This window comes from Paroedura picta, chromosome 4, assembly GCF_049243985.1.
Source record: "Paroedura picta isolate Pp20150507F chromosome 4, Ppicta_v3.0, whole genome shotgun sequence".
In the NCBI taxonomy this organism is placed as follows: Eukaryota; Metazoa; Chordata; class Lepidosauria; order Squamata; family Gekkonidae; genus Paroedura; species Paroedura picta.
The window spans coordinates 108,858,785-108,882,747 of NC_135372.1; the positions used below are offsets into that span (position 1 = coordinate 108,858,785).

Consider the following 23,963-nt stretch of genomic DNA (forward strand, 5'->3'; position numbering starts at 1 on the left):
GGAGGAACACAGATCGAGAGCAGATGAGGTGCACTGGGTCAAATGCTCCCCCATGTGGGTACAGGAAGAGGTGGGGCAACCAGCCATGACTAAAACACCAGCCTGCAGCCCGGCATGAAACCTCCAGTGCGTAAACGGTCTTACTGAAAACATCAAGAATCAAGCGATAGTCCTTTGGCAACCTAAGGAAAAAATAGAAGCAACCAGAGAAACTCGCCTCCCCATGCAACTCAGCCCCGTTATGGAATTACAGAGAAAATGTTTTCTATACTTATGCTGTACCAGCTCTTGCCTCTGCTTGTGAATCGTACATTTCTAATGAAATCTTTTGCTGTGTGCTGTGATTTGGTATATAGTCCTGGGCTTTTTCTCTTCCTCCCTCAGGTTTGGCTCCTTCCAGTTTGTGCTCCTACGTGAAACCTGAGCAGCATTAAAGCTTTCAGTGCTTTTCTTGGTCTTTCCTTAAAGACTTGGTAAATCTGCATGTCTTGTGATTGACCTCTTTTTATTTGCTTTAAACAGTTTTTCACTCTCCTGTTTTTCAGTTTTCTTTTTGGCATGAATTGCTATAGGGCAGCTTATGACTGATGCAAAATAATTTGCTTTAGAAGCCACTTGTCAATTCAGCTAAGGACTATAGAATCCGACAAGCCCTTTCTTATGCCAGCAATATCCATATTCTAAGGAATACCTTCTAAGGAAATGGGTCATTAAACTATGGTTTCTTTGCTAACATCAGGAAACCTTAGAATAGCAACTACTTTCTCTCTTCTGCAAAACATACACCAATTTTCCAAGAAGTTGGCTCTCTCTTCTGAAATCTGTATGTACCATACCTATCTTCCCATCCATGAAATAGCATACAAGAAAGGGATTATAGCTGAGACCACATTTGACAACACTTCTTTACTTAGCTGAGCAGCTCACTTTTCTTTGGGACTAGATTGGCTCTGTTAGCAGGGGATAATAGACTTTGAAGCTGGATTGATCATCAATCAGCCTACAAAGGCCCAGGAATTATAGTAAGAAAAGCAGGTTGCCTACTTGCAATTCTTGTCCAGGTGGTCATCTGTGTATTCATACTAATAGGTTTTGCACCTGTGGAGAGCCTTATGTTTGAAACTTTTAGAGCTAGCATTTAAACATGAAAGACCTCTCCTTTCAGATGTGGTTTCAACTGCACAGGCCCAAGAATGAGTCATAGCTCCTTCCAAAAAATAAGAATGCAGCATAAGGGCATCTGTGACAGTGAAGGTGGGCAGGTTGTGTGATTGTTCATATGACCATTCAAAGACCAGTGATTAGTAGTACGCAATGTCTCATAAAAGTGCAAGACAGGGACCAGGTGGCTGCTCTGTAGATCTCAGGAAGTAGAATCCTTCTGCTAAAAGTTGCAGATACTGCCAGCAGCCCTCATGGAGTGAGCTTGAACTGGTTTATGATCCTGCTCCTAGTGCAACTTGATCTGAGATATCCAGTGGTTACACTCCCGTGAGGATGCCCTCTGGCCTTTCTTGGGACTTAGATATCATCAAATGGGGTATGTATGTTGTCTAAAGGCAGCAGTCTTGCCGATGTTCGTGGACAGGGCCTTCTTCGCATCCAAGGAGTGCAATCCACAGTCCACATGCTAATTGTGATGAAAACCTTATGCCATCTTCAGCAGAAAAGAAACATCAAGATGAAAGGCAACCTTCTCTTTGTGGAACCTTATATAAGGAAGGTCTGCTTGTAAAGCACAAAGTTCAGAATGACATCTTAGCAATATTAATGTCTTCTAAGAGTAACAAGGTGACTAGCGATTCAGAAGTTATACTCAGTATTTCAGTGAGGATGAGCTGAAGAGCAATGCATACTGATAATGGTGACCCTGCAGAACAAACTGGACTAATCTGTAATGTGACCTGATTGAGATGTGAAAGCAGGTATCATTTAAGGACATCAGAAGCAAAACAAACTTCCAGTGTCAAAAAGAGAATGGATCACCATCTGGAACTACTTGGTCTTGATGAAGCTGTTGATATCCCAGAGATTGCCAATGGAATAGAGACTTTTCTGGGATCATGAAGTACACAGAATAGAACCTTTCTTTGCTCTAGAAGTATGGCACAGCTTTTGTTGCTTCTTTACGCCAGAAGGACGCTATGTCCTGGAAAAGGATCATGTTTAGATGGGTAGCTGCAAACACTCTGCATGGCAGAAGCAAAGAGAATTCTATGGTGCACTGAAAAGTTAAAAGCCAGTGTTATGATGTTATGGCCTCCTTCCCAGATTGAAAGATATTGACATAGATGGGACAAGAAGCAGAGCAAAGTCACACAAATTCTCAAAAGTCTTGCTTGAAGCCCAAAGAGACTTTGGACTGATCAGCTGAGAAATGAGATTTGGAGTAGAAGGAAGAGTTATTAATTGAAGGGCTTGTGAGTGCCAATGGAGTTCAGTCATGTTGATGCAGGATTCCAAGAGTGTTGCCTTTGCTTCTTGAATGAGGATGGTGGAAGGCCCATGGATTCTTGAATGTAGCTTTTGATTCCCCTTGAGCATCTCACTGATCTTTTCTCTGAAGATGCCCTCCCCTTCAAATGGCAAGTCTTCCATCCACACAATAATCCTGCATAGTGTTGTATCAGAACAGCCTGCTGCCATGGTCTTTGTTCCACAATCAGCTTTATGCTTTGATGTCAGCAATTGTTGCTGTGTGAGGAGCCATCTTACAAAAGACCCACAGCTGTCTGATCACCTCTCTGAAGATATTAAAGAAAGATTGGACAATGTCTCCCACAGTGCTGAGACATCATAGGTAGTTAAATGCATGCTAGGTGCTGCTGCTACTGAGGTATTGACTCTGTTTACTTACCCTTTCCTGCTGCCTTTGTCAGAGCCGAATTAGAACCTCGATGGCCCTTACCTAGAAAAGGCTCAGTCACAACTGAATTTAATCTAATTCTTGTTGCCTGAGGCCAACAGTGAGAGGGCGTCTAGAGTTCGGGCCCTGCTGGTGGACCTCCTAATGGCACCTGGGTTTTGGCCACTGTGTGACATAGTGTTGGCCTGATCCAGCATGGCTTCTCTTATGTTCTAGCTGTCCTATGGTATCTAATAGACGTTTGGATGTTCACAGAGCTGAAACTGGTTTTAACTATACATCCTTAGCAAAGCCCATCAGGAGTGATACCACTATATGTGATTCTGAATCTAAGATACCAAAAACCAGATCTACTTGAGAGGACTGGGGTGTAAATTTCTGCTGAAGCTCAATAGCTGCATGAATTAGTCATTTAGAGTAGAGTCTAAATAGCCTGGATGATCAAAATGTCTTATCACAAACTTTGGATTCCAGTGAAGAAGAAGTTTCTTTGTGCTTTGATGCACTGGACACCAGTGAGTTCCTGTGAGACATGGGAGAATTTTGCTGTGTCACAGGCTGCATTCGTAACAAGTGAGGTATCATGCATTTATCTATTTACAATCATTGACCAGCATCAAAACATAGGTGAAACCATAGTAACATTATTAAGTTAACAACCAAGTCACTTAACATCATCCAAGGATTTCCACACTCTGCTGACAATATAACAGAACTTAACCACTGTATAAGAAATAGAATTAAACTTAGCTCCAAGTAAGATCCTCAGTATAGCTAGAGAATCACAGTAACAAAGGTAAAATAAGACTACTACTGATATCCTGGTAAAAATCACAATGCAGTAGAATGAGTAATCAATTCAATTGCCTGAGCTGCAATGGGACAGTCGATCCTTCATAGGCACATACTGAAATCTTCCACTAAGCAGTGCTGATGGAAATGCATGGAAACGAACTCTTGGAAAAACCCATCGGACTTTAACAAGGGTGATATGTGTTAAATATGGAGCAGTAGATTTCTTCGGGTTGTAAAAAGTGAGGTATCAATTATGTGGCCAACAGAGGAATTACTGGGAAAGCGATGGAGAATAGAAATGAAGTAACAGCAGTAGAAGAGACTCCAAGGTAAATGATTTTCATTCCTAAATACTAGTTCTAGAAGTTTCTGAACTGAGGCCTTGTTTAAGTGACAAGCCCATTAATGTGATCCACAGATACCACAAAACAGTAAAAACAAAACCCAAAAACCTTCTGTACTTTCGGTTGTTACACAGAAGAGTCAAGTGTGGAGTTCACTGGTAGATGTAAACTGGATTTAAGGATTATATGACATGTGGGAGTTTGGGACACCCAGAAACCAGGTGTGCAAAATAGGGAGGATGGTATGCAGACATCAAAACTAAGTGATATATTAGCAAATGAATACAGAGGTTATAAATCTGTGTTTTCCTCATGCCATTTTACCTACTGTATGAGCTTTTGTTGTTTCCTACCTAGTTTATCCTTAATTCTAAAAGGGTTTTTAATGTGTATAATGCATTTTTAAAATATTGCGTAACAGGTTTTATTTGTTTGTTTTGATGCAGGTGATCTGGATAGTTTTAATCCAACATCCTCAAGTGTAACACATGGTGATCAAACACCACTTCCCTCATCCTCACATTCTGCTTCCACATCTGAAGCATCTCATTTGCCAGGATCAGAAGAAGCTTTAATGAAAGTTCAGACATCTGAGAAACTGGAAGAACAGAAGAACACTGTGCCTGAAAAGAAAAGCACTTTAATGGAAAACCACTTGGAGATAGAGAATACAACCTCTACACAAAGGAATGTGAACAAGAAGGATCTCCTCTCCAGCCTAGGTAATGAGATGGCACATAGTAATGCACAGTTAGCAAAGGGCAAGGGAACCAGAGGCAGATCATCCAGTAGAGGCAGATCAGCTAGTCCAAAAAAGATAAGCAATAGTACTTCCAAAGACCAACATCAAATACGAAGCATCAGCCCTAGGAGGGGTGAACCTAAAAAACACAAGAGGTGCTTAGACCAACCAGAGAGTCCCAGGAGACACAGAAACAAGCACCAGGGAACATCTGAAAATGCAATTATTGGAAGAGGCCCTGCTCAGGAAAAGAGAGGCAGATCTGTCAGTCCCCAGAAATATCCAAGGAGCGAGAGAAGCAGAAACAAACTATATGTGGAAGAAGGGTTACCAGAACTTCAAAGCAGAGCACCTGCTAACAATAAAACTTCAACTGTACCACCAAAAGATGAAAAGGCTATATTAGGAGACTTGGGAGCCATGAAGGAAAACAAAAACCTAAATACAGCTACAACAGATGGGAATTATCCTTCAGACACTGCACACGCCAAGTCAGCAAAGCAATCTCTCTCACCCTCTAAGGCTAATCAGTTTGGGAAGAAAAAGTTGGAAGATGAAAAAATGAAGCCAAATGTTGAAGAGTCACACACTAACCAATTCCAAATGGCAGGTCTTCCTGATGAAGTAACACGTTCTGAGGATAAAAACACTACACTTGAAGCAGAAAAGCCTCTGAATAAATTCAGAGACAATGACTTGGAGCCAGCTGACAAAACCAAAGAGGATGGAATTTCCAAATCCGAGATTAAATCTCCAGTGAAGAAAACAATAACTCCTGGACCTTGGAAAGTACCAAGTGCAAGCAGAGTCACAAAAACAGCGGGTGTGACTGACAAACGGGTTTGACTGACAAATTTTTTAGAGCATATTTTAATTAGGTTTCTAATGTGGTCACATCTTGTTTTCACAAAACTATCATATTTCAGACACTGTGATTGACTGAATGAAAAGTACATTTGATTTGAACATGAACTAATTAGGCTGCATGAAGGACGTTTTGGATTGCGTGTAAGAAACTCTTCAAAAGCTGCTGTCCTTTTGTCCCTTTGAAAGGTTGTGTCCTGCTGCTCCTGATGTTGCACTGCTAAGGCTTTCTGATAGTATTGTGAGTTAATGAACAAATTTATTTAATGCCTATTATCAGTGTAATCATGACTCAGTACTCGTTCTTGTGCCAAGTTATCTACTGTATCCTGTTGAATCTTCTCCTGCATTTTCCACTGCCACAGAAAAGGAAGATTTTGTTTAAAGTTGAGTATTTACTCAGGCATGCTGCATGTTTACATAAGGGATATTTCTGAGTTCTCACTGCTTAAGCAAGACGTTGTATGAGCTGGTTCTCTTGGCTCTTTGGAATCAGGGAGCAAACCCATCCCAAAACCTTTGTCCTCAAAAGCAATTCTGTACCAGCAAAGTAAGTTTGACCCATTCTGCATATTTAATACTTTCATTTTACTGTATAATACCCCAAAATTGATTCGATTTACACAAATTAAACAGCATTATGGACATTAAGAAGTAATTATTAAATCACCATAGAATTCAATTAATTTCAATGAGACTACCTTGGTTTTAGGGTTGCCCTCACATGGTATGCATATGCGTTCAGTCTTACTATCATGCTGTGTCCCAGAATCTCCCATCTGTTCTTCATCTTTTTTTGTTTTTCCCCTTAATGGTGGTTGAATTTGAAACTTGAAATTTCTTGTCTGAAGATCTTAAATCCCAGCAAGCAAAGTGAAGCAGAACCAATCCACCACTGTTAACTTAAGAACTGTCCTTTCTTGTGCCTATTAACAGAAGCCTACTCTATTTTACTTTCCACATGTATTATTTTCAGCTTTTAAGCAGAATCCATTGAAATGTCTTTTGTTTCAGCATGTGTGCAAATGTTAATATTGATGAATGTTAACAGTGGAGCACCTTTGCACGTCAGGCATGTCATTATTTGGAGGTGGCTATGCATACAGAAAGAGCCTCTTGTGGCGCAGAGTGGTAAGGCAGCAGACATGCAGTCTGAAAGTTCTGCCCATGAGGCTGGGAGTTCAATCCCAGCAGCCGGCTCAAGCTTGACTCAGCCTTCCATCCTTCCGAGGTCAGTAAAATGAGTACCCAGCTTGCTGCTGGGGGGTAAACGGTAATGACTGGGGAAGGCACTGGCAAACCATCCCATATTGAGTCTGCCATGAAAACGCTAGAGGGCATCACCCCAAGGGTCAGACATGACCTGGTGCTTGCACCTTTACCTTTATCTATAAAGAGAAAACATTTGTTTTTTTCAGTGTTTAGTGCTGGTTGGTTACCATTGAAATAGTTTGGGTAACAGGAGTGCTTTAGTTTGACCGATACAAGCAAAGCAGAAAAGAGAAGGGAGATTTGCTATATGAACTTTTATATGATCTATAATTAAAATCTTAATTTTTTCACCAATAAGTCTCCCCCTGGGAAAGCAAAAAATATGACTCTCCCCAAATCGTACCTAGAGGAAACAAATAAGTTTTGTTTTTGTATTTAAATGCATGTCTATTTCAGCTACCCCCTTATAATTCACTTATTTATCTTATTCTTTCGCAAGCTTTTTTCCATCCTTGTTTTCTGCATCCTTCAGTTATTTCTGTCTCCACCCGCCCATCCCCAGCTTTTTGGCCTGCTCAGCCACCTACTGTGCACAGTTGATTCTTAGAAACTTGTAGGTGTTGTGGCAGAGCTCTCACTGCCTGGGATGCTCAGGTTCATTTTATATCCTGCCAGGATGATTTCTGTTAACTGGTTTTGTGGATTCGGCAGTGCTTCAAGCAATAATATAAGTTAAAACTTGTTCCCAGTAGCATAGCCAGCGCTGCAGCAGCACACTTGCTTATACTGCAGACACCTTTCTGTATGAACTCTAATGCTGAATGAAACTTTCCTCTCTTCTTCCTCCCACCCTCACAAAATGGGGAAAGATGTATCCAAATCTGTTATTTAATGGCTGTTCAATAAGAAAATGATTGCAAGGCTTCTCTTTCATACATACCAACAGCCTATCATTTCAAGAACATTTAACATCCTTTTTCTTTCAGAGGCCAACGTATTCAAGTAAGTTTTTTTTTGTAGTTAAATCATCTAGACCAGAACATTGGGTAGTCAGTTACCATTCCATTGATCTCAAATAGGGATTAGGGAAGCAGCTGGAAGTGGAACTCTTAAAGAAAATGAGATTTCCCTCTTTGTAGACAACCTCCCCACTGTCATGATGTGTGTTTTACCACTGTTGCTAGATCAGGGCAGCTGCCTCAGTAACACCAACAGGAAAGCTTTCCCATTTACAAGAAATTTTGTCCCTACTCAGCCTTTTCATTTCTCTGTGTGCTCTTCTTTTTCCACTAAAGCCAGCACTGATTGTTAGCAAATGGAGGCAAGGCTGGGATCTTTAGGGATGTTGTTTCTTTTGGAAGTATTGCTTTTTCGTTATTATTAAAGGTTACTGGTACATATATCTTTCCTTGCTTGCTGGGTTGGAATACTAGTGCAATGGCTTGTGGACTGGTCCAGCCGTCTAGGACACTAGCGATTCTGTGAATTCTCTGGATGTGAGTTCAAGGTAGTGAACCTCCTGTGACCTCATATGGGGCATGATTTCAGGATTGAGCTCAGGAACTTCCTTATAGAAGAGCTGTATCTGTTGTTAAGGTAAGGTGACGTTGTTGCGGCATTTGTCCGAATAGCTGTTCCCTTCAGCTGACTGTGCCACTGCAGCTTAACCAGAAATGATCAGCATAAATGACATCTTGCTTGCCAGCTACAAGTCATCTGCTCAAGGTTCGTAAGCTGCTTAGAAAACATGGTTGCTGACTGCCTCATTCCTTACTAACCTCCTCCCAGACTGATCATCGCAAGGGGAGACTGAATTATGGCAAGGATTGCAGCAACTGCAGCCAAAGCTTCAGCACAGAGCTTGCTGGCCAGCAACTGTCACAGGAGAGAAAATGGAAGCCTACTCACTGCTGGAAAAGAAAAGGGGCATAATAGGCATTCTTGTTCTTAGAGGTTCATCCTCCTTTGACTGTCAGGACCATATACTAGTGTAATAACATTCATTTAAATTGTGCTGGAATGCCTGTTCACCTTTTTAAAAACTTGAAGAAATTGTATGTTCATAAGCTGTACAAATCAAGTCCCCTAGACAGCCTCTGCAGGGCTTTCCCAGCCCCCTTTTTGAATAGAATTAACCCCCCCCCTTACATACACGTCATATCAGATTTGCTTAACCGCTTTCAGCTTGAAAAGCACCTTCTAATAATTTGTCTCAAATGGTGGGATTCAGGAAACAAAAATAAAAGCTGCACTGGCTGTGGTGGCAAGTCACTGAGACAAATAGATCAGTTCTGAACAGGAGTTACGAGCTGTTTAAGAAAAAAAACATTTCTGGTTAAACTATTTTTAAAATAGTTTTTCTTAATGTGTCATTTGGTCTTGTTTAAGAACTCAAGTTGCTGTAGGAAGTATGTGCAAATATTGTAGAATATTACTGTGAAAATACTTAATATTTGAGTTAGGCTATGTAGGTTAATATCTTAATAAACGTCATGAATCCCTTCAGTAAGATTATCTCCACTCAACCACAGAATATAGCATTGACTGAAAACTGCAGAAGTATCAGGATAACCCAGTGAAACTGAAATGGCTCCTTTCACCTCTACTCAGCAAGTAACCATCATCCAGATGCTACTCTACCATCTAATGGTGTGACCTAATTTGTTGTCTTCTGTTTAATGTGAACCCTCCTAGTCAGAGACTCTATATCTGTACGTATCTGCATAAAATGACTTAGCAATGTGGCCTTGGAATGCTGAGAAACCTATGGTTGTACTGGATGTAAATGTTTAAATATTGTACAGCACCTTTATATATACTTCTGAGATTCTGACTAGAAAGACCTGTAAATTGCTCATTATTTTTTATATAGATACATTAAAGAGAGACTCTAGTTCATGGCTTCTGGCTTATTGTATACTGTAGCTGCCTTCTTGAAAAATTAGCTCTTTTGCTTTACAGCTTGTGAGACTGTTGGTTTCATTCCAGTTGTGGGTGGAAGGAAAAGAACTGTTAGCATTGTTCAAAAACACTTGGGCAGACATACATACATTGCTGTAACAGATACATTTTGCAAAAGTTCTCATGCTTCTGAAATTTTTACACAAGCACACTGTTGCAGTTACTGTCGATTCATCTTTCGTAGGGAATGCTTCAAACAGTTCTACAACTGGAAAGATACTTTGATACTTTTGACTTTCAAACAATTCTTCTACAACTGGAAAGATACTTTTGATTTCCAACAGCTATACATTTGACCTTTACAAAGAATGCAACAAAGCTGTCCATTCTTCCTTGGCTTTTCTTTGGCAGTATGTCTTAGGTGGTAATTGTCATTAGTTATGTCAACAGTTTACAGACTTTACTTCTGCTAGCACAGAGGGCACTATATTTTCCTTAGAAAGCTCTAGGGCCAGTGTCTCTCTTGAAAGATGGTAGTTTCTTCCCCTCCAGCAAATGAAGTTAGTTTCATTTTTTTTAAATGGTTTCTGTGCCACTTCACACTTTTTCCTTATTGTGTGGGAAAACTATATAAATATGTTCTGATGCCTTTTGAGTGCATTTGAGAGATGTTAAGGGTTTTAATTGTGAATGTGATTTTCACACACCTGTACATACTAGCATACCTTCAGGGAAAAGAAGCGATATTGGGAACAGGTGCAGGTATAGTGCTTTATCATCAGTCCCCTAAAATAGGAAAATGTTCAGGGCCAATCCACTTTACATGGAGCTAAATGCCACCAGTGGGTAGCATAATCTATCCCACCAGAAATTTGGCTTTTTAATTTCCTCTTAAACAGGGTACAACATCTGTTCTCACTCTATGGAAAGATATAAACATTGCTGTGTTCTTTCCTGGAGAGATTGCGTCGCTTGTACAGATCAATCTGAGCTTGCTTAGTAGTATAAAAACTATCATCTTTACTGGTGTGGGGGGCAGACCTACTGTAAGCCACCTTCTGGTGCTGGTTGTATGTTACTAAGCAACTGCAGTCTGAACTGCCAGATGCCTGGAGAGATTATACTCATCTTATGGGGATTGAATGTCAGCCAAAATAGGCAAGGCCTAGACTTTGATAAAAAGCTTTTCCTGAATGATACTAGTCTCCGCAGTAGAGGTACTTTAGGCTTTACAAAGTGTAGCTCAACAGTAACCTACAGAAAATAAGTGTTTCTGCTAGAAACAAACACCTGGTCTTAAGAACCACATAACCCAGATATTACAGAGAGCCAGTTTGGTATAGTGGTTAGGAGTGCGGACTTCTAATCTGGCGAGCCGGGTTCGATTCCGCGCTCCCCCACATGCAACCAGCTGGGGAACCTTGGGCTCACCACAGCACTGATAAAGCTGTTCTGATCGAGCAGTAATAGAGCTCTCTCAGCCTCACCCACCTCACAGGGTGTCTGTTGTGGGGAGAGGAAAGGGAATGCGAATGTAAGCCTCTTTGAGGCTCCTTCAGGTAGAGAAAAGTGGCATAAGAACCAACTCTTCTTCTACAAATCATGATGTCAAATTCTTGATATGGTCCCATCTGTGTATATTTAAATCCTCAGAACAATGCCACAGAGTTCCCCTTCCCTAAACACACAAAAAGTCTAAAATGTTGGGGAGAAAAGCTTTAATAGAGAGGCGCATTATGCCTCCCTTAGTTCAGGGGCATCCAGCTGCTGAGCAGCATGTGAAAGGAGGAAGAGGAACTACCACTGCTGTGTGACATAGGCTGCAGCAGTGCAGATGAAGGGGTTGGGCAGGAGCCACTGCCACAGTTCCCAAGGAATGGCAGAAAGGATGATGTGTGGGGTGGGCAGAGGAAGTGGAGAGACAGCTAGATATGGAAAGCTTCAGGAAGGTAGGTGGAGCAGATGGATGGGCATGGCAAGTGAGCTCACACACGCACACTCGTTTGCTAGATAGGAGTGGGAGCCCGGTCTATGAATGCAGCCATACTGCAAGTGGGGAGCAAAAGGGCGGGAGGGTTAGTTAGATTGAACTAAGTCTTGCAGGTTCAATCTAATCCATATATCTAAGTTTTATATGGCCCCTTAGACAGACCATAAACAGCCAAGCCAGATCTTTCCACAAACCTGAGACAAGCCACAGGTTTACAGAAAAATCTGTAAGTTCTGAAATGATATAAGCACCACCTGAAGCCCTTTGGGATGTCAGTGGAGTTAGCTATTCAGTCACAATAATATCACTACTCTTCAAGCCTTGTTTTCTGTCAATAAAAGAGGAGGGGCAAGGCCCTTTCCCAGGATATTTTGCCTTACCAGCCACCCCCACTCCCCTCCCCATCTGCCCTAGAGGGAGGACTCACTGAGGGCAACTTTGGCAACAGCCACCAAATAACTATCTCATGATTCATTTCAGGCCCAGGGTACTTCATTACTATTCAATAGCAGCTGTCATGTGAAAGCCACTGTGCTAGAATGTGAAGAGTATTAACATGTGGGGAGACCCACGTTTGAATCTGTGCTCTGCAATGAATGGCCCAGTCATTCGCTCTCAGTTTAACCTACCTCATAAGGTTGTTGTGAGGATAAAATGGGGATGAAAACAATATAAGCTGCTTGAGTCTCCACTGGGAAGAAAGCATATACTGAAATAATAGTGAATAAAACTCAGAACTAGGAGAGGAAGGAAGGACGATATGACGGTTGCCAGGAGAACAGGAAATAGGGAGGGATGGTTCCCCCCGTTCACACAATTCTTTGTGGGTAGTGTGCTTGTTCATATTCTAGCTCTCTCCAGCTGGGCTAGTTTGAACTATATCTTGCTGCAATGTAACTCAACTGTTGCAATATATTCTTAATTTCATATTTCTCCAGTAATGGGTAGTTTCTGCTGTACTCCATGGGAGCTGCAGATTTGTCCCATTAAGATAACCTTTGCTTTATTATAATAATTATAATAAACTAGGGTTTATTGAACTATCACTCAGAAGAGTAAGGCAGCTGCATGCATGTTGGTGTAAAGTACCAGCTTCCATACCAAGCCCGTGTAGATGACTGTCTTGACTCCACTGATCATACTTGAGCTTTGCACTTAGGCTCTGTTCTTCAAGTCATGGCTTGATTTTCCACAACTAAAATAAATAAATTGGACATCATTACTACCAATCTGAGAAATTCAATTCAGAGTCCAGTTAAAAATCCCACCCCAGCAAAAGTGGTTTCATAGTTTGGTTTCAATGGTTTGGTTCTTCTGGTGGTCTAGTTTTTATGTTTGTGGAGAAGAGGAGGTGGATTTTACTGATTCCCCTTTCCTACTGCAGATTCCCAATTTGTCCCCCAACACTGTTGCCTTTGGATCAGTGGATGCAAAGGAACATGACTTTGGGAAGCAAAGAAGGTTGCAGTTGGAGGAGGGAGGCAAGAGAGTTGCTTTACTCAAGTGTAAGATTGCTCATGCTACTTAGGATCAAAGCTTATGGCCTTCCCACAGCAGAAAAGCTGAGTGCCAGACTTAGCCAGCGTCCAAACCAGCCCCTCCCCCTTTTTCACCCCCAAATTTACATCTGTGTAATTCTGCTTCCCAAAGTCTTAACACAATGGTAAGACACATTTAAAAAATCACCATTTAATTACCCATCTCAACACTTACTCTGATATTGAATCCTAGCAGGTCACTTATAACACCAGAGACTGCAGACAAGATCACCACACGTGTAATGTTGTAGATTAAGGGATTCATTGTCAACCCATACAGTCTAAATGGCGTATCTAACTCCTGTGGTAAAAGAAGACAAATTAGTGTGGCAGTTCTCCTCCTACTCCCATACGGTAAGGGAATGGTCATACATCCCTTACCAGCAAACCAGACTATGGAGTGCTAATGGGAAAACTGCTGCAAAAAGGTTGCATTGTTCTTAACCACTACCTTCAGGAGCTTTGTAGACAGCTTTAGGACATTGTTCACAAGAATGAGCTGTTCTTTCTTATTTGGCTTCTTCTCCATCTTTAAATATAAATTTACCTGAAACACAGATTGTGTTTTAAAAGCATTTATTCAACACAGACACTAATGCAAGTCAGTACTGCAATTGTAGAGTCTGCAGGTTTGAATAACTGTAGCACTGGTAACTTCCCTCATCCTCCCTTAAAGGCAGTATCTAAGCTGCAGAAGACACTACCCAAAGAAATGTTTTGATTTTATCAGCAACTATTGTATTTTTATTTGAGCCATACCCAAGACTGACTTCAGAAGGAGTTTTTAAATTATATTTTAAACTATATAGACATACACATTGCTTATCTGGATGGAAACCAATGTCTCTGGTTCTCCCATCACTAAAACTCAAAATGGAAAGAGACAACAACAGTCCAAGAAGGCAAGTCTACAAATTAATCCTGGGTAGAAGTAGAAACTGTATAGTTTTAAAAGCCTGGCTGGAATAGTTTTAAGGGTGCCTACATTTTGTGAAAGAGGTTTAGCAATGATAGTCATGGGAATGTGCCCAGGCTATTTGCTTCCAAGGATATGGAAGATGTAGGTGTGAAAGAAAAGCACCCAGGGGTGGTGGTGTGTGTGTGTGTGGAAGAGTTATACAGAAGCCACACACCCCAAGGACTAGCAGGTTGGCCCAGCTTCTTCCTAGCTTCAGATTTTGCCAGACATTATCTGCATAACTCCCAGTTTCTCTATAGCCATACAAACCTCGATTTCTTTAAAATAGAGATCAAAAATCCACACTCATTTGTTCCAGCTACAAATGCCTGTACTTGTACAGTAAAATTGTGGCTCTGTGGGCTTGGAACATCTGGTCTGAAGTCACACTAATGCAAATCTGGTTAAAACACTCAAACATGATCCATTAAACATGTCATGAATAATGCAACGTTATTCTAGGGTAAATTATCATTATAAAACCATTCCCACACACCTATAGTAATTAAATGGTAACTTAGTGCTACCAAGGGTTTCTTCTGAAATGGCCAACTTAAGTTTTTCGGTAGAGAATAGGTAATCACGACAACAGTGCATATAAACAAGATACCTGTTCAGTGAGCAGGATTGAAACATTACTGTATTTCTTGTTGGTTTCAGACCCAAGAGATGCAAAGCGCAGCAAGAAGAGGAGCAAGGCTGTTTCCCAGATTAGGAATTCCCAGTTGTAAGCAGCATTCAAAAATGTCTTGTGACCCTTTAAAACCTATGATTAACAATATGACAAATCAACAGACATTCCCATTACTTTCTGTAGCATTTGCTACAGGACAAAAAGTGCTTGAGGTGATTCCTTTTCACTTCTGACTTTTAAAGCACGCACAATAATAACAGTTCTCTGGTGTGCATTAGGTTAATCCAAACTGAGAAAATACCCCCCAAACAACTTATTTTTATGTTTTGTATATTATTTCAGATGGATATAGATCGGACTAAACTTCAGCTATCTGAAATGGCCAAGCCCAAAAAATCCTCAAAATTTTGGGACCATTGAGTAGCCACAAATAAAATGCATTTTTAGGGCTGTCAGTCCCTTTAAATGCCTTTGGAGTCCACTCAGTTGGAGAAGGCATTTAAAGGGATTATGCCTTTAAAGTTCACTTGCAATGCTACAGCGATTTACAAAAGGCATATTTTAAAAGGACTGCAGAAGCACCATCCATGCTCCAGTCAAGACAAGCAACTCCTCCCATATATTCAAAGCCATATCTGTGACAAAATGAGACAGTAAGCATGAGCACAATTAAACAGCAGCCAATTTAAAATTCATTTCTTTGTGAGATAATCTGGCAATAAGGATACTTGCTTCTTGTAGGATTAAACATAACAACCTCCAAATAAGTATCAGAAGATTTTGGCTAACAAAATGGAGACTGCCCATATACAAGGACTATAGCATTTTAGTTTCAATGCACAGTATCCTATCTTATTGCCCTCTAGTACTTTTATCTGAAAAATGCTCCCATGTCAAAATCCCATCTCATAGAAAATGACCCATGTCAAACAAAAAGCAAGGCTGGGAGCTTTTTAATGCGGTAAGCTTTTCAAATGAGCAACAACTTTCCAACAGCTTCCTATGTGAAAACTGTCATAGTACACTCCACTGCCCCTATTTCTATAAGTAAAGTTATCTTTGAGAATAAATATTAACTTTGTAAACAATTATGAGAATCTTACCTGTGCACAGCATATGAAAGCAATTGAAAGAGCCAGTAAGAAGATGGACGATACAATTACATCAACAGACCGTTGTGGGCCTCGCCTCTGCCAAAACAAGATGTTGAAAGAGAGCAGAGGAAATACAGGAGTTCAGAGAAGAGGGCCACAGAGTGCAGTGCCAATCCACACTGATCTATCATAACCTCCCCAGCAGTTTGAAAGACCATCCACAGCTTCAAATGTTCTGCCTTAAGCTAAGAGTTAGTGCATTTAGCTCAGGCTCACCTTTAAGTAGGAGCGGAGTGATAACCACATCCTAATGTTTTCCAACTTCTTCAGTCTGAAATGAGGTATTTCATACTTCCTGGCTTTCCGAGCAGAGGTAATGTGGCTAAAAAGTTTGGCAAACAAAAATCGCTGCCAAAAAATTAACATCAATTATGAAAAACCTGTTTTTTTACCACCAAACAACTGTGCTAGGTACTTCTCTAACAATATATTTTAGATGCCTTGCTATCAGGCTACCAATCAGAACCATAATATTCACACATTACTCTAAGGAACAACATTCAAACAAAATGTGAAACTTAATTGGTTTCAGCTTCTAGCTAAAACTGCCACTTGCAAGAAAAGGAGAAACATCATACATTTTGTACTACCAGGTGTTATCCGGAGATTCTAGTTCTAGCCTAATTTTTTTTTGCCACTTCTTGGTTGTTCAGGACTAACCTGCTTATATGTTCTCTCAGCAACACACATCATGAAGAAAAACATCCATGTGAGGCACAGCCGCTCAAGAAAAATAATAATTGCAAGAAGGACAACAAGGGGGATTGTGGGGGCCCCACAAAATATAAATAGAAGTTCTTTTAAAGAAAGTGACCACAACTGCTCCAAGGTTTTTGAGTGGAAAAGTCGATAGAGGAACGGAAGGAATGCCAAACCAATGGCAACAATATTTCCCAGCCATTGATAACCTGTTCCTTGCTGACAGGCATTGACCTATTGGTTAAGAAAGCAACAGCAAAATTACAAAAATTGTAAACACACCACAGCTCAATTTTAAGGATGAGGGCTAATCAAGTCTCAAAGAGAAAACCCCTTCAATAACGCAAACTCCATTTTGAAGTATGTTATATATTAACAAGACCTCATAGAACTCATGCAATTAACAAACAGACCTCATCTTTGGGGACTATATACTCATCTCTTCAGCCCATGAAGATTTTGCACAGGAAGAATGATCTAAGCACACAGAGTAGAATATTTTCCATACCAAAAACCTGCACCCATTGAATCCTGCAAAACTTTGATGCAGACTGATCCTGCGCTTTGGGCTGATCCTGCATTGAGCAGGGGGTTGGACTAGATGGCCTATATGGCCCCTTCCAACTCTATGATTCTATGACTATGTCACTCTCTTACCCTGCTCATGATGATCCATTGAATCCTGCAAAACTTTGATGCAGACTGATCCAGCCCTTTGGGCTGATCCTGTGTTGAGCAGGGGGTTGGACTAGATGGCCTGCATGGTCCCTTCCAACTCTATGATTCTATGATTCTATGACTATGTCACTCTCTTACCCTGCTCATGATGATCCCACTGATCTCCAGCACGGACAGGTCCAGTTTCTTGCATTCGTTCCCCTCCCAGATGAGAGCACTCACTTTAGAAGAAGCAGGGCTTGTGTTCTGCAGCCAGAACAAGTGGTTCTGAGGAAGAAAATGTGTCTCAAACCCAAGAATCCAAGCCAAACCAACCTAGCAGCCAGTACTACACCAGACAGACAGACCTAGGAAGACACTGACAAATACACACAGATGCCACATCCTGAAGGAAGGTCTCAGAAAGCAGGACGGACAGGGTTTAAGGCACCTCCTCTCTCTCAAGTCTTTACAGTCACTAGCTCACAACAGGAGCTATAGCTACCCTTCATCACTCATGCACCTGTTCCCTGTATAGAATGGGATTATGCTATTGTCACAAGCACCTATTAGATTTTTCCCCATAATGTAATTAGTAACAAGTATTGAAATTCACCCCCTTGATGAAACCCCTTTGTAAGAATTTTGAGGGACATCATCCTGCAGGACATTTCTGCTTCAATAAAACTGAAGAAAAGCACTATGGACCAAGATCCTGAATTCTTCTTGACACACCCATTGTTCAAGAACTACTTTTGCTTAAATCACACCTTGTATTCTATAGATCTACTGAAAGAGTAAGTCCAAGCTTGGTCCCACTCCACTGACACAGTGGCAGTTTCTCCAACTGAATAGGATTTCTGTTTGAAAAAGAGAGGAGGGCAATTTATGCAGATTCCCCCTACATGATGCAAGCACCCATTTTACCCGGTACATTGTCCCTTCCGGTCCACTAACCAAAGGGGACACTGTTTCATGGGGCAAAAAAAGGCCACAATGAATGGGAGTGGGGAGGCAGGGAAGCCATATTTCTCTAGCATGAGCCCACTTGTGCTTAGAATTCAAGTCTACTCTTCATGTTACTTTCAGCAGCTTTCAGCTGCTTGGAAATACTCATAAGTAGCACAGCAAACCCAAACATGGTAACACTAACCCCTAGATAAATGTCATGGTGAAGAGAGATGAATGTTCAGAATTCCTTGGCTAACTGCCTACATATTCCTATAGCAGAGAAACCACCACAGGAGATGTTTGACTCTCATTTTTTGTGTGCATAAGACATGTCCAAGGATAAAGGGAGAAAGCTGAAGGAGAAAAGGATCTTTAATGGACAGAAGATTCCTTGCACCTGAGCCTTCAAGGAGGGTAGTATATCAATATAAATAATAAATATAATAAAAAACATAGGATCCAATACAATATATCTTATTCAACAAAGTGTAAGTATCATATTTTTTCAGCAAATAGGATGTGCATTTTTTTTTAAGTGATATGTTTCAAGATTTGGCTTTCGGGAACGGTTCTCATATTAGTATTCCAGTTTATTCAAGTACAATTTCAGAACTCTTTCCAGTGGAAGTAACTATTTTCCATGTGAATGGCATCAAAATTGCAGAGAGCCTACTCCTGTCTGTCCCCCAAAGGAGAAAAAGTTTTGTATAATACAAACCTGCTGGAAAACATCTTCCTTCAGATCTCGCTTGCTTCCCCTTGCTTCTTTACCCCTGGCTTCTTCACTGTCACTGGTAAAGGAGGATCGGCACTCAGGCCCATGGAGCAAGTCATCCCACAGCACGTCCTCTGTTTCAGATCCGTGACGAGTGCTTTCTGAGTCTCTATGGGATACACTGCCACTCCGAGATCCCCCACTACTAAACTGAGATTTGGTCTATAAAGAAACATTGAGAAGATAGCTACTGCAATCCTGATTCGGCTGTGAACAGTTATTTACTTTCCATGGACCCTGAGTTAAACCAGTTTACAATTGTTTAAACTACCAGGGTGGGAACAATTGAAGCCCAATCCTACAAGAGCCCTTGAGTAGCATACCCATGTTCAAAAGCAACTAAAGAAAGCCCTGGTGTAACAATGCTGACAGATGTGCTGACATTAAATTATACCTGTGGTCAGCATTTAAATGATATGCTGACACTGACGGGTGGAAGAGAAGCTTTAGTCTGGTAGTGATTTTAATTTTGTTATTGTGAAAGATTTTGACTGTCTTAAAAAAATCTGATTTGGCCACTACAAATCTCTTGGGGAAGTTTCTGTTGTCAACGTAGTGCTTTAACAAAACTGAATTTATTGGTAGATTCAACATTTAAAAACACTGAAAACAGGAGTCAACAGAAATACTCATTTACAAAGCTTAAAAGCAAACAAATTCTCTTGCATTCTATCTCACTTTAAACTGAAGAGTATGTAATGATATAGGAAATGACATGTTTTCCATCCAAACCATAAAAATAGAATGTTTCAACATTTAATGCCTTTTTAAAAAAAAATGGACTCAGTATAAACAACAGAGGGTATTAACAAAATAGAAACTTTTAAAATTAACTTTTGTTGATAAATAAAGCATTTCTGCTTCTCATCTACTCCCAACCTATGTACACACTACCCCTTTTTTTCTTTAAGACTGACTAAGCATGAGAAATATTTAATTAAGCAGGTATATCCTAAGGCATCTATCCAACAATTCAATGTTCTCTGATACCACATGCTAATCTAACCTACCTAAACCTTTAATTTAAAGTAGCCCATGTATCTTTCCAGGCTATGCAAACAGCAAACAATGACAGTGAAATTTTGACCAGAAACCAATCACATAATCCATCACTTATCCAGATGGAGGTATATGTGAGTCCAGCTAGGTCATTTAAGAACAGCCAGTACAGACGTAGAAGAAAATCCAACATTTCAAAATAAGATCAACATGACCTGCTGAATCCAGATTTTTGCTTCCAGCTACATACTGCAATTGTTGAAGTTCTTGAAGAACTGATACCTCATGAAGAACTGTTGCATCTAAATCTGAGTCCGTTATACTTTCAGAGTCTTGCATAGATTTCATGGCTTCCTTGACCTGCCTCAGACCACAAAAGAAAATAATTTGGATACTTGAAAAAATAAAAAGGGTGCAAAGTAATTAACGTAGGCTTTATTTTATTTCCAGCTTTCTGCATTCCAGCTTCCAGCCTTCCATTAAAATATTTTCCACATAGTAAGACTGGAGCAATTTCACAAGCTTATCTTCTTATCCTGCAAATACCATATTTGGAATAATCAATAGCATGTTTGCTTTAAGTACTACTGCAAAATCTCTATCAGATAAACTTTTATTGGGACAAAATACATACTACTGCCTATACCCCTTAGCTATTCAGAACTGCACATCAAAACAGTAACTGAACTGATCTCAAGAAGAGCTTCAGCATTAAGCAGCCTGAACATAGACGACTTTTATAGGTCATCCAAGAAGCCAGGTGATGAGGAGAACCAAACCAAGGCTCTTCTTAAGAGCGTATCTTGTTTTCCATGTAGTTGTTGGAAGACTACATAACCCAACAGAACCTTTATTTATTAAATTTTTCTCTCCCACCTTTCCCTTGATCCTCACAAGGCAGCCCACAAACACACACATCAAACAGAAACTTCACAAAACATTTAATACAATATATAAATAAGGAAAGATAAACCCAACAGTTCAAATTGTCAACTTCAAAAAATAAACAATACACAAAGTTTTTATCCTCTCCACTTAAAAAGCCCTCATAAAAAGAACTGCTTTATACTGTCTCATAAAGAATGCCAAAGTAAACACTGTCCTAACTTCCTCTGGTAGATTTTTTCAGGGTGGCAATTCAGCTTCTATTTGGACATGAGAAAAAGTTTCTTCCAAACAGCTTGTCAGAATAGTCTGTTCTAGCTAGAAGCAGGTCGTTTTGTTTTGAGATGACCTCCTAATAGCTAGAAATACTAAATATCTAATGATGGATACGTTATTTTTAATTTTAACAACTGTCACCTAGAAAAATACTTGTAACTTCTTGCCTGCCATTTAAATAATCATGCCATTGTTGATTCCATATTTGCCCTTCCCACTTGGGAAAGCTACTAGGCTATTAAAAAGGTTAAATTCAGGTGAGTAGATACTATTTGAGATTGATTCAGGAGTGCAGCTGGACTAGTTAAGATTTCCAGAGGACTCAAACTTTGTTATATTGTTTAAGAGTTATCTTTGATAATCCTACAGTCAGTTCTCTGATTTCTATGCTGTATCAGTTTTAAATAGACCCAGTAAAAAAGGAAATATTTGTTTACATTTTTTTGTAAAAATCAAAAAGGTGTTTAATGCATACCAGTTCCAGATTAGTTAGTCAGTTTCCAGATGTATTTAATGATCAAAATACCCTAGGACAGCAACAATGCTTGTGTTTAGAGGCAGAGTTAAAACTGATTCTGACTAAAAGACATGTCCAAGGTATACTCAATTGGAAATGGGACGAATTACTTCCTTCTAAGGAAGGCACAGAGCTGCACCTGCGTGCGTGCGCCAACTGACACGCCAGTGCCGGTGCCACCCCTCCCCCTCGCTGGCTGCTTTGGGCTGGAATGGCCGCTTTCGCGGCTGAAGCACACAGCCCTGTCATGTCTCTATTTCTCTACTGGTAACCTATCGATTTACCTGAGATACTGAGTGGTTTGCAGAAGCAGCAGAAGATGTCCTTCTCTGATTCTCACTCAAGCTGACACTGGAAGCACCTTCGACACTTCTGCGCAACAAAATTCTCTGACCCATCGCATCAGTATCCTCTTCACTTGAGAGTTCTTCGGAAACACCAGAGTGCCTGTCAATATTCTGAAAAAACAAGCCCCAATAGTCATAATCAAGCGTAGTTCATATTCACAGAGTATTGGGGGGGGGGGGGCTGCACTCTTCGATAAAGAGCATCTTTCTATTTATTGGTTGCAATAGTACCATAAACAGAAAAACAGTAACTAGACATTGCTCTGTATACGATTTCCATAAACTTTTAGAAGATTGTGATGTGCAACATTGTTCATCCAAAGTCTGAACGCTGACATCTGATAAAGCAAAATATCAAAGCCAAATCCTACCTGTTTTTTTTCTGCATTTAACTCTGACCCATGATCCTTGGACCACTGCAGACCATGTTCAGATTTGGAAATCCTGCGCCTCATACCACTGCTGTGTTCTGTTTCAGTCCATTTATCCGCTACCCTTTGCCCTTTCTTTATCCTAATGAAGGAAATTACACACATATAACATCTTCCTCATATACACATTTTAAGATGAGAGGCAAGCAGAATCATTCTGAGTATACAACAGCTGGATTTTCTTTTTTCTTTTTACCTTTTTAAAAAAGAACTTACAAAGAGCAATGGAAAGAGTTGTGAACAGGAGAAAAAATCGTATGACTGTTTTATACTCTACTAAAATATTGAAGGTTAAGGGTATAATCAGAACATCTTCACCTGACTAAGACTAGTTCTGAGAAATTCAAGGAATAACATGTGTCTGTGGCCTCCTACAAACACTGTATCTCCAATAAAATACAGGAAGAACACATCTGTTCAGAAATATATATAAAACTCATAAATGACTGGACAGAAGGAGGCTGAATCCAGTAGAACTAGAACAAAGACTGAATGGACAATCTCTCTGCAAACCCACTCTACAAATTGCCCAACCTTACTGGAACCTCCACTTACCATAACAGTGACTGCACACTGGATGACACAAGTGCTAGTATTAAGTAGTTTTGTACAGTATGGCAATCTATCCCTCAATATAGCAGCATCACCAAACATACCCTTCCCTGTTCCTCCTGTGCAGGACTGTGTCAAAGAGGCTGCTAATCCTGGATCCCAACCCTGAAGGCTCTTCTCCTCTGCTGATATTGTCAATAGAAGTATAGGTCTCTCTGCTTCCATCACCTCCTGCAAATTTGCGCATTTTTCTACATTAAAAAAACGTTACATTTTAGCCATAAATCTGAGATTGGTAAGCAATACTCCCCCTCTAAAATAATGACAGATGGTAAAGTTAAACGAAACCATACCCATGAAATCTGTGCTTAGATCATCCACTGTGACCACAATGTGACGGTGGCAGACTAGAATACTAGATCCAATCTATGATTGTTGTGTTTTAAAAAGGCTGTGGACCCAAACTCTAGCTCCAGCCATTCTAAGTGGCTTTTTCACCCCCGTGCTTCTGAGCAATGCTACAAAAGGGGGCATAACTTCTTTTAATGCCAAAGCTTAAAAGATCTGCATGGTTCCCCCACCATGGTCCCCGTAAACTGAACAAGGAATAGTTTTGATCTATATGCCTCACTGTACATAGTACCCCCAATTGTTATAATTTCATAACTTCTCCCCTTGTTCAAATGTTATATATTTTTGCTGTTCGCTGCCCCAAGACAGCCAGTCCAACAGGCATGGCATACAAATCAAACTCTGATACAAAGCAGAGTATTCTAGAGCCCCTGTGATGCTTACTTTAACAGGCAATTGGTGGTAAATACAAGATCACAGTTTTACCAGAGAAGTAAGTGGTTTCTGCTACAGTTCATGCCACCA

General features: G+C 40.3%; 2 protein-coding genes across 9 annotated transcripts in view; one reads left to right on the forward strand and one right to left on the reverse strand.

Moving 5' to 3' along the window:
• Nucleotides 1–9,721, forward strand: part of MAGI3 (membrane associated guanylate kinase, WW and PDZ domain containing 3) — a 172,417-nt gene extending 162,696 nt beyond the window's left edge. For 3 of the 5 annotated variants that reach the window (XM_077334930.1, XM_077334932.1, XM_077334931.1), the window contains one exon: nt 4,452–9,721. In XM_077334930.1, the coding sequence (XP_077191045.1) occupies nt 4,452–5,593 (1,142 nt within the window). In that variant the 3' untranslated portion in view covers nt 5,594–9,721. Of the gene's footprint in view, nt 1–384; nt 474–4,451 lie in introns of all 5 variants that reach the window. The other 2 variants (XM_077334933.1, XM_077334934.1) reach the window with 1 other exon arrangement.
• Nucleotides 9,722–9,870: 149 nt separating this feature from the next.
• Nucleotides 9,871–23,963, reverse strand: part of PHTF1 (putative homeodomain transcription factor 1) — a 29,689-nt gene continuing 15,596 nt past the window's right edge. For all 4 annotated transcript variants that reach the window (XM_077334935.1, XM_077334938.1, XM_077334936.1 and 1 more), the window contains exons 7-19: nt 23,192–23,338; nt 22,476–22,617; nt 22,042–22,215; nt 20,362–20,439; nt 19,024–19,242; nt 17,514–17,642; nt 16,659–16,931; nt 16,215–16,346; nt 15,948–16,034; nt 14,821–14,976; nt 13,704–13,799; nt 13,428–13,553; nt 9,871–12,909 (exon numbers count right to left, since the gene is read on the reverse strand). In XM_077334935.1, coding sequence (XP_077191050.1) covers nt 12,889–12,909; nt 13,428–13,553; nt 13,704–13,799; nt 14,821–14,976; nt 15,948–16,034; nt 16,215–16,346; nt 16,659–16,931; nt 17,514–17,642; nt 19,024–19,242; nt 20,362–20,439; nt 22,042–22,215; nt 22,476–22,617; nt 23,192–23,338 — 1,780 coding nt within the window. In that variant the 3' untranslated portion in view covers nt 9,871–12,888. The remainder of the gene's footprint in view (nt 12,910–13,427; nt 13,554–13,703; nt 13,800–14,820; nt 14,977–15,947; nt 16,035–16,214; nt 16,347–16,658; nt 16,932–17,513; nt 17,643–19,023; nt 19,243–20,361; nt 20,440–22,041; nt 22,216–22,475; nt 22,618–23,191; nt 23,339–23,963) is intronic.